At 40.2% G+C, this 10,777-nt stretch overlaps 1 protein-coding gene across 1 annotated transcript; it reads left to right on the top strand.

Annotated features, from left to right (window-relative positions):
* The first annotated feature begins 1,333 nt into the window (after window positions 1-1,333).
* Window positions 1,334-10,179, top strand: KRT25 (keratin 25). Its single transcript, XM_006889429.1, is given in 9 exon segments — window positions 1,334-1,817; window positions 2,330-2,412; window positions 3,066-3,222; window positions 5,944-6,105; window positions 6,181-6,306; window positions 6,942-7,159; window positions 8,818-8,885; window positions 10,071-10,115; window positions 10,118-10,179. Coding segments are annotated over 9 exon segments (1,350 nt in total). The 5' UTR covers window positions 1,334-1,388.
* Window positions 10,180-10,777: the final 598 nt, after the last annotated feature.

Genomic DNA, 10,777 nt, shown 5'->3' with positions numbered 1-10,777 from the left:
ATCTGCATTACGCAGATTGTTGATAAATCATCCACCAATCTTGACCCCACATTTCTCCTCATAGAGCCCCACCTCCCGGATAATCTGTTCTGCATATAGGTTGAAAAGGTGTATCTATTCATTTTCTTGGCCGTCCTTGGAATGTTCAGTGCTCTTCTCCAACACCACAGCTCAAAGGTATCAATTCTGTGAGTGGAGTGGTGGGAATGAATGTGTTCGAGACGGCGAGGTTGGCACAGGATAGAACGGCGTTTAGGGCTCTTGTACATAGGGTCACTATGAGTGGCAAGTGACTCGATGGCACATAACAACAACAATTCTAAGGGCTGAAGACAATGACAGGGAAACAGTGAGAATTTACTAAATAATTATCAAAAGAATGAATGAGTCAGTTTGTTTGCAAGAACCTCACTTAATAAATATGAAGAGACATTTTGGTTATGCAGCAATTTTCAGATTTCTAAAAAAATAAAAATTCTGTAATGTTTTAGGTTTCACCATAAATATATATGAGTCCACAGCTAGGACATTTTCTGTTGCTGCTTTTCACCTACGCTAAACATTATGAAGTAAAGAAAGATTAACTATTTTAAAAAAAACAACAACAAACCAACCCAGAAAGAAAGATTAACTACTTCCTTCCTAGTTGGCTTCACATTTTGCAGGGTCAGGAAAGACATTAGAGCCCTGTCTAAGCTCCCACAAAACCTAACAGCTATTAGGGGTGTATTTCTGATTACCAAAGTGGATAAAAGAAGACAACTACGCACAGACACAAATAAGTGTTAACAAATGTGACACTCATGTCAGCCAAAATGTAGGTTAATTTTCCAGAGGAAACAGTGGTAAGAAAAGGAAAGCAAACTTGAGTGGAGGAACAAGTTAGGGAGACAATCAATGCAGATCTAGTCTTTTACCTCTGTGTGGAAAACACTGAGCACATAAAAGCATACAAATTCTCAAAACCATCAAAATCTGCCTTGGCATGGTAGCCCAAAACTATGACGTCACATTTTCGCTCTGTAGTGGACATATGAGCTTTATCTTCTAAGGGTAGAAGAGAAGAGTGACTCATTCGCAATTTAAAAATGTAATAATCAACCTGGCATTACTCCACCCAGACCCATTTCTCAGATAACCACCAACCTGAGGGTAACTACCCACCTACAGAAATAAACCAAGCAAAGGTACTTACTAATTAGGAAAAATCGTCCAATTACGCTAACTTGCTGAGGCTGGCAAGCTATGTTTTACTCTCTGTAGGCAGAATTCCATCCAGGACACCCTTGAGAATTGTCTATAAAAAGGCAAACAAAACAGCTGAAACAAGAAGGCTCTCCATTCTGACTTCCGTGAGCACACATCACAACGTGCTTGCCCTGAACATCATGTCTCTTCGACTTTCCAGTGGATCCAGGAGATCCAGTCCCCAGTCCACCACGGGGTCGCTCAGACTCTCCAGTGGCGGATCCAGATTTGGGGCTGGGAATGCATGTGGCCTACCTGGAATTGGAAGTGGCTTCTCTTGTGCCTTTGGTGGTAGCTCATCTGGGGGCAGTGTAGGAGGAAGCAGTTCCTGCACTGGGTTTACTCTGAACGAAGGGGGTCTTTTGTCTGGCAATGAGAAGGTGACCATGCAGAACCTCAATGACCGCCTGGCATCCTACCTGGACAACGTGCGTGCTCTGGAGGAGGCCAATGCTGAGCTGGAGCAGAAGATCAAGGCGTGGTATGAGAAGTTTGGGCCTGGTTCCTGCCGTGGTCTGGACCATGACTATAGTCGATACTTCCCAATAATTGAAGATCTTAAAAATCAGGTAAGAGTTGATACTCTGCAGTCATTTTTAGGTACTTTTATTTCTAAATATATTCTTCTTTCTTCACTAAATCCTAATATTTAATATCCCCACTTGTGATTTTTTTTTTCCGAAGAAATTGTCAATTTAGCAAGAGGAAAAAGCATTCTTAAGATTTGGCTAAACTGGTTGCTGTCCAGAGGAGTGTGAGCTGACTTGCATGTGTCAGGATAGAACTGTGATCCATGGAGTTTTCAGTGGCTGATTCTTCTGGAGTGTAAGGACTTTTATCCAAGGTGCCTCCAGATGGACTCGAGCTTGCCACCTTTCAGGTCACAGTCAAGCATCCTTTCTATCACCCAGGGATTCCCTTCAGTTGGTTAGCATAACACTAGAAATGCTACTGATTCTTTTGTAATCCCATTAAATTTTAATTTTTCCATTTTCTGCCTGAAACAAGTCTTTTAGAGTTTTGAGTATGTGTGCTGTTGTTGTTGTGATAAGTGACTAAAAGTCTAATTTACTGTTCCTAGATTATCACTTCCACCACCAGCAATGCTAATGCTGTTATCCAGATCGACAATGCCAGGCTGACGGCTGATGACTTCAGACTTAAGTAAGTAGGCTCACAGATTGGAAACAATTCATGGTGACTGGGGTGAAATATTAAGTTCACTACATTGTTTAATTTATCCTTTAAACACCACCAACTCTTCTAGAACTCCAAATTCAGATTGAAAATAAACAGTGATTATTATTTTTCTATGGCTTTAAAAAAAGGTATGGGCTACCATAAAACTAATACCCTGGTTCTTTTCCTGTTCACAAAATACCTCCGCATTTTTTTTCTAACATGATAATTATATGATGTTGTTGTTGTTATATGCTGTTGAATCGAAATGGATTCACAGCTGACTCTGCAGTTGAGTTTTCAGAGGCGATAAACCGCACAGTGAGGGGAAGAGATTGCCCATCTTTCTCTCATGGAGCAACTAGTGAAATCAAATCACCTCCTGTGGGTTGGTAGTGCAGCTCCTTACCCGCTAGACCACCGGAGCTCCCGAATTATTCGATTTGATGCAGGGAGGAAAGAGAGGAAGCTCCAGTTATCATCATCAGAGCCAACCCAGGTGTGAGTGGGGAAGAGTTGGCTCTGATGGATAAACCTGCCCCTTCAAAATTTTAGAATTTTAACATTTGCTCACTGCTCCTTTTATGGTGACTATTTCTTCAGTTGTACAATAGTTGGGAAATTGTGAACTCTTTCAGGTATGAGAACGAGCTGGCTCTGCACCAGAGTGTAGAGGCCGACGTCAATGGGCTGCGCAGAGTTCTGGACGAGATCACCCTGTGCAGAACGGACCTGGAGATTCAGTATGAAACCCTGAGTGAAGAGATGACTTACCTCAAAAAGAACCACAAAGAGGTAAGATATTGCTCTCCTTCTCCAGAGTATATCTAGGTGACAGAGAATAAAGAATTTCACCTCTCAAAAGTGAAGCTAGTGCTAAAGATCCATTGTCAAACCCAAATTAGGGCCAAATTGTGTTTAGATGTGGGGGAGTATTTGAACCAGTTCACCTCTGCTCTCTTATCAAGCTTCCCATGGGAAACAAAGAAATCGTGTTTTCCAATCAGGGTTATAAGAATAGTGTTTGACCATGTAATTATAGCCAGGTTAAAACACTCATTTAAGAGATTACATCTAATTAGATAAAATAAGGAATACTTTAAGAACATCCTAAGGAAACTAGGTGGGAATTTCCACACAATGGTAGCAGAATTAAAACTCTGAAACATTTACTTCATACAAAAGTTAAACATCTATACTTAATTAACAAATATTCTTAGCAGGTATGGCTTTTAAAGTTGAGACAAAAAGTCAATTTCCATACCAGAATTTACAGACATTTCCAGATAAATAACATACTCCCAAAGTGGCCCCCATTAGAAGTTAACTCATAATAAAATTACATAGCTACTGCTCCAATCAAATTTTATGAAACAATGAACCACTATTTTATGGACGAGAAAGAAATGTGACCCTTTGAAAATTAATTTGAAATGTTTATTTGGCCAAGAGACTTCCACAGATCAATTTAGAAAGCTACTTGAAGTTGTCTGGAAAACATAACTTTTGAAAACAATTGTGTGAATGTAAAAGTTCAGGTGTGATCCCAGCCCAAGCTAATTGTGTAATAAATTTTGGTGAATTGAATGCAATTGACATTTGTAGTGCCTCACTTCCAGGCTAACCCAAGTGCATCTTCTTTTTTTTACTATTTATTTTAATGAAAGTTACAGAGACTTAGGGTTTCATTTTCTTTCTTCCCTTCTCTTTTTTTTGCTTGAATTGGAAAGTTTTCACTAAATCCTGAGAAGTAACAGCACACATCCGGGTTAGAGAAGGTATAGGGACTAGACCGGCAGGGAGGAAAGAATACTAGGACCACCTGAGGGATTTGATGCAGGGAGGAAAGAGAGAAAGCTCAGTTGTCATCCTCAGAGCCAATCCACGTATGAGTGGGGTAGAGTTGTTGGGGCCTAGCCGTAAACTGAGCCATATAACTCAGAGTACACAGGCGTAGCAGTGATGGTGACCATTTGCACTCTTTCCTAGAAGCAATTCCTTACATTCTGTCACTTCAGACATAATAACGAGTAGACTATAGCAAATAAATTCTGACTTCTATGATGACAAAACTCATTCATTGCCATAAAGTCAGAACCAGCTCATAGCTGACCTTCCACTGGGTTTTCAGAGGCTGTAAGTCAACCTGGAGGAGATTTCTCATCTTTCTTCTGTTGGTGGATTTGAGCTCCCAAGAGGCATGGATATAGCTTCTATGGGCTTTGTCACCAGAGCTTCCTCTAGACTGACCATAATAATTACAATAACCTCTTCATTGGTTTTTCTTTGCTTTTCAAGGAGAAGAGTGAATGGGGGGAGGGGCGGGGAGAAAAGTACAACAATGAATGAATGGAATTCCGAAATCTCTCTAGATGTTCATTGAAATTAAAAAACAAACAAACAAATAAAAGACATTAAACAATTGTAAAACTAAAAAAAATAATAATTAAAATAACTTGCATGTATCCATCATTCATATGCCAGGCAATAACGTTAGATCTTGGTATTATTAAGGAGCTAATTATTCTCTCATAGAGATTTACAACCTCAGAAATTCAATGGAAGTTCCCTATTAGTCTGAATTGACCGAAGGGCAATGGGTTGTTACTAGTTCTTTCACAACATGGGGGAAACATTTTTTTATTATCTACAATTTTTCAAATAAGAAAACTGAGATGTAAGTAGTTTAAGCAGCTTTCCAAGTTCTCACGATTATCACAAGGCAAAACCAGAATCAACACAAAAGTTTGTCTACTTCAAAGTCCAATAGTACACTGTAATGTTCTAGATAGACAACTGAGAGTCTTCAAAAGAATTTCCTTGGAGCCAGGAGGTGGAATATAGGGGAGGGGAGAAAATGACATCTATATCCATAAATATATATGAGAGGGAGAACTGCCGACCTGGAGGGTCAACTAACAATGAGTTGGTCAACCAACAATGAGTCATGAGATGACTCAATGGTACATAACAGCAAAACGTGTGTGTGTGTGTGTGTGCATACATTTATATGTGTAGGGAACTCTGGTGACTTTAATGGTAAGAAATTATCCTGCCAGTGCAAAAGCACAGGTTTTGTTTTTGGTTTTGTTTTATACAGAATTTATTTTTTTTATTTTATTATTTTTGTGTGAGTGTACCGTCAAATCAGATCTGACTGGTACAGGAGGAGATTGTCCCTCCTTTCCCGGCAGAGCATCTGGTGGATTCGAACCATGCGCCTCTGGGATTGTAGTTGCAGCTCCTTGCCACTAGGCCACCAAAAAAGCATAGTTTCAATCCATCAGTGTCCTCCTATTTACTGCCTCTGAAAACCCACAGGAGGGTCAGCTGTGGGTTGGCTCCAAATCTATAGTACACAACAGCAACATACATGTGTATATGATGTATTTGTAATTCTTTCCATTTCAGAATTATACCAGATAATTCAACCCTATGCTCCTGTTTTCTGTGTTCAGGATGTAGTTGAGTTTCTATGAGAACTGAGTATGTAAGTGAACATTGTTTTGCACCTAGGAAATGAAGACGCTGCAGTGCGCGGCTGGGGGCAACGTGAACGTGGAGATGAACGCAGCCCCAGGGGTGGACCTCACTGTCCTCCTGAACAACATGCGAGCTGAGTATGAAGACCTTGCAGAGCAGAACCGCAGGGACGCCGAGGCCTGGTTCAACGAGAAGGTAACTGTAGTCCAGACAACAAACCCTCTGCAGTGTCAATGATGTCCACACAACTGAAGTTTGACACCATTTCAGAGCGCTTCGCTGCAGCAGCAAATCTCTGAGGATGCCGGGGCCACAACCTCGGCCAGGAACGAGCTCACGGAAATGAAACGCACTCTTCAAACCCTGGAAATTGAACTTCAGTCTCTCTTAGCCACGGTACGGAAAGGACCATTTTCTCTTCATCCCCTGGGCTGTCAATTAAACACAGGACTTTTGGCTTTAAAATTATTAAATCATGCCCCGATATACATTTATGTCATTAGCTTAAAAGATAAAGAATGGAATTTCATTTATGGTGCTTAAAACAACATGGACAAAAGTCTTGTATGAAAAATAAGTATTTGGGATTTTTTTTAATATTCTGATGAAAAATGCACAACAAAGCATAAACAAGTTCAACAGTTCCTGCTTGAATAATTCATTAGAATTGATCACATTCTTCAAGTTGTAGACCATTGTTGCTATATTTTTTCCAAATTCTTTTTTTTAATATTTTTCTCCAAATTGTTTTTTTTGACAATTTTTTTCTCATATCTTTCACCATCATTAACGTAAAATCAGTGCCCCCTAAAAAAAGGTCACCCTGTCTCCCTCCCTTCTGCCCCTAATAAGATTAATAATCATTGATTTGCTTATTTTTAAAAGCAGGGTCATAAAGTTGTCTTAAATATGTGTTCACATGAACTCTAAAGCAATTCTCAGACAAGCTAAATAGCAGAGAAACTCAACCCGAAGCAAATGTCTGCGTTTCTGTAGCTGCAGCTTGGGTTCTGTTTATCGTTTCCTGACAGAAACACTCCCTGGAGTGCTCCCTGACCGAGACCGAAGGCAACTACTGCACACAGCTCGCACAGATCCAGGCTCAGATCGGGGCCCTGGAGGAGCAGCTGCACCAGGTCAGAACCGAGACCGAGGGCCAGAAACTCGAGTACGAGCAGCTGCTCGACATCAAGGTTCACCTGGAGAAGGAGATCGAGACCTACTGCCTCCTCATAGGTGGAGATGATGGGTAAGTAAAGCATTTTTTTATTCTTTCTCAAGTGCATCATCATTTTTTTAAAATCACTGCAATCCCAAACTGCTCAGCGGGAGAAGGATGAGCAACCTATTCCCATGTGATAGCTCAGAAAACCTGCTGGAAGGTCAGCTGTGGGTCAGTTCTGACTCGATGGTAACAGAATTTGAACAAAAGTTTGCAAATCATATTTGGGTTTTTTCCCAATCATTCATAGCATTACCATTGACTGGTGCATTTAACATAGCATAATGTCTAAGCAAGCCTTTATTATATATTGCTATTGTCCTAAACCACCTTCTCATCTTCTGTTTATTAATTTTCCCCTTCTTTTTCCTCCCCAGCTCCATTTAATTTATAGTGTATATCCTCCAGACTGTTATTTGCAATGCACATATTATCTGATCATCTATTCATTTCAGATTGACCTCCAACATGAGAATTAACTACCCATTCTCTTTCTTCTCTCCCCGACACCCTTTCCCCCTCAATCATCCTATTTTTATAACAGTGGTTTTGCACATTGTTTATACTTTTGTGACTGATTTCTTTCATTCAGCATAACTTCCCCTAGAATGACCTAGATTGTATAGTGTTTCACGAGCTCATTACTTTTGGGGTTTTTTTTCCCTAAATTTTATTTTATTCATTTTCATGAACATTTACAAAGATTTTGTATTTCCATTCATTCATTGTTGCATTTTTCTCCCTGCCCACCCCTCCCTCTAGTTCACTCTTCTCTTTGAAAAGTAAAAGGAAAATTCCTTCATAGGTATACAATCCCCCCCACCCCGAGTACACTCCACTATGCAACCTTCATTCATGTACTCTTGTCATAACCATAATACCCAATCATATATCACTTTTAAACTATTTTTCCCTCATTTGTTTCAATGCAATATACATAATTTATCCAATTTTTCTCAGTCTCACCCCAACCCTGATGTCAATTCCATTCTACAACAGTGGCACTATGCAATATTTGTCCTTTCGTAACTGAGATATTTCACTCAGCATAATGTCCTCCAGGGTCACCCATTTTGAATAATATTTCATGAGTTCCTTGTTTTTAAATGCAGTGTAGTATTCCATTGTGTGGATATACCACAGCTTCTCTATCCATTCGTTTGTTGATGGCCACTTAGGCTGTTTGAGCTCATGACTTTTCAATGTGGCATAATACTTCGTTGTGTAACAATTAAAAGGAAAAGATGTCACATACTGAAATCTACTTGAAACTTAGATGTCTAGAAGGTCAATATGAGTTAATGTGACCATATTCATGACTATGAAATATATAACTCAATATCCTACTACCAGGATATAAATTAGGAACATTTTGCAAAACCAAAATGTGACAAGTGGAAATATGTGTGATCTGTTGTTACATACGACTGAATCAGAGCCAAGCCATCGGTGACCCTCTAGCAGGTTTTCAGAGGCAGTAAGTCATACAGGAGGAGACTCTATACCCTTCTCCCTCGGAGCCGCTGGTGGATTTAAACCTTTTGGAGCTAAGGCAGAATAGTTTCAATTGTGCAACTCTCCAAGAATTGCATAATTCATTAAAAATGTAATAGTGAATCTAAAATCCAAGGAATTTTCTCTTAACCAATCTCTTTTGTGATGTTTCCAACAACACACATTCACAGGGCTTGCAAGTCTGGAAGTTACAAGTCTAAAGAGTATGGATCTGGAAGTGTGGGGAATCAGATGAAAGGTAATTAGAAAGAGACTCTGCAGGACATTTTCCTTGTCGGTGTGATTCTTGTTTGTTTTGATAGTAGCAGCGGGACTTGGTAAGAATAGAGACAATCAAGATCTGTACTAGAAATCCGTGAACTAGATGTCTAACTGGTATGACAAGTTGTTGTTGTTGTTATGTGCCATCGAGTCGCTTGCGACTCATAGCGACCCTATGTACAACAGCCCTAAACTCTGCTCTGTCCTGTGCCAATCGCACTGTCTCTGATACTCCCATCCCAATTATCCCAGTCACTGAATCAATCCACCTCATAGAGGGCCTTCCTCTCCTGCACCGTCCTTCCATCCTCCCAAGCATGATGTCCCTCTCCAAGAACCGGTCTCTCCTCACAACATGTCCAAAGTATGTTAGACGGAGCCTCAGAATCCTTGCCTCCACGGAGCCACCCAGTTTAACCCTTTCCAGGACAAATCTGTTTGTTTTCCTAACAGTCCACGGTATTCTCAATACTCTTCTCCAGCACCACAGCTCAAAGGCATCAATTCTCCTTCTATCCTCCTTGGTCATTGTCCAACTCTCTGATGCATAACAAGTGACTGTGAAGACCATAGCCTGTATCAGACGCACCTTAGTCTCCAGAGAGACACCATTGCTCTTCAGTACTTTGGAGAGGTCCCTAACAGCAGACTTTCCCATGGCAATGCACCTTTTAATTTCCTGGCTGCTGGTGCCAAGACTGTTGACTACAGAGCCAAGCAAACTAAAGCTGTGTACAATCTCAGTCTCTTCACCATCCATCCTGATGCTGCCAATTGGTCCAGTGGTGAGAATCTTTGTCTTCTTGACATTGAGCCTCAATCCATATTGTAGGCTGCAGTCCTTGACACTCTGCAGCAGGCACTTCAGGTCCTCTTCAGTTTCAGCAAACAGGGTTGTGTCATCCGTATAACGCAGGTTGTTGATAAATCGTCCACTAATCTTGACCCCACAAGTACCAATTTTAAACAAAGCAGCATGCCAACATGTTTGTGGCTAAGGAATCAAAATTCACAAATAATACCTCGAAGTATTTGTGCTCGTTGCACAATGAATAAAATAGTAAATATATTGTAAGACAATAAAAATCTTATTCCATTAATTGATAAAATCTCTTCATCTTTTCTTAACCCTCTAAAATCAAGTCTGAAATTTTCCTTTTAGAGCCAGCCAAAGCCATCGTGGTTAAAAAAGTCCTTGAGGAGGTCGACCAAGAAGCAAAATACTTACCAGCAGGCTCCACTCCCTAGAAGAGAAATCCCAGAGCAATTAGTTTGCTATTTGCACAACAGGGGGGACACTCCAGATGCCTTCAGAGAAAAGAAGGCATTACAAACCTTGAGATAATGAGCAAGCCTAAGAAAAGTTCTCTCCTGTTTTCTTTCTCTTATTGAAATGTAATCTCTCTAACAGTAATCAATACCAGGATCTCCCCAGTCTTCTGAAAGAATGTCACATGCCAATATGATGACTTATTTGATTATTCTACAGAAATCTGTTGTCAAGTCTTAATACTCAATAAACCTTCCTTCAGCAAGTTACCACTGGTGGGGTTGTCTTATCTTTAAAGTGTGCCTGTTGTTGTTACATGCCATCTAGTCACCTGCAATGCATAATAACCCTATGTACAACAGCTCTGAACCCTCTCCTGTCCTGAGCCAACGTGCCTGTTGCACAAATATATGAACATCTAACAGCTGTGACAACTGTTTCTTCACAGTGGGGGAAACGGAAACTCCTGCCATGTCAATCTATTTCAGGTCTGTTGAAGGCCTAAATGTGAGAGGTAAAAAAAAAAATTTTTTCCTAGGAAAAAGAATTTTATACCTAGAATATAAAAACTGCAGACCATTAAAGAAAAGATTGATAGA

Source organism: Elephantulus edwardii, unplaced genomic scaffold (genome assembly GCF_000299155.1).
Source record: "Elephantulus edwardii isolate Elephantulus edwardi_28Jun2011 unplaced genomic scaffold, EleEdw1.0 scaffold00077, whole genome shotgun sequence".
NCBI classification, from domain to species: Eukaryota; Metazoa; Chordata; class Mammalia; order Macroscelidea; family Macroscelididae; genus Elephantulus; species Elephantulus edwardii.
This window is presented reverse-complemented; position numbering and strand designations above follow the sequence as displayed.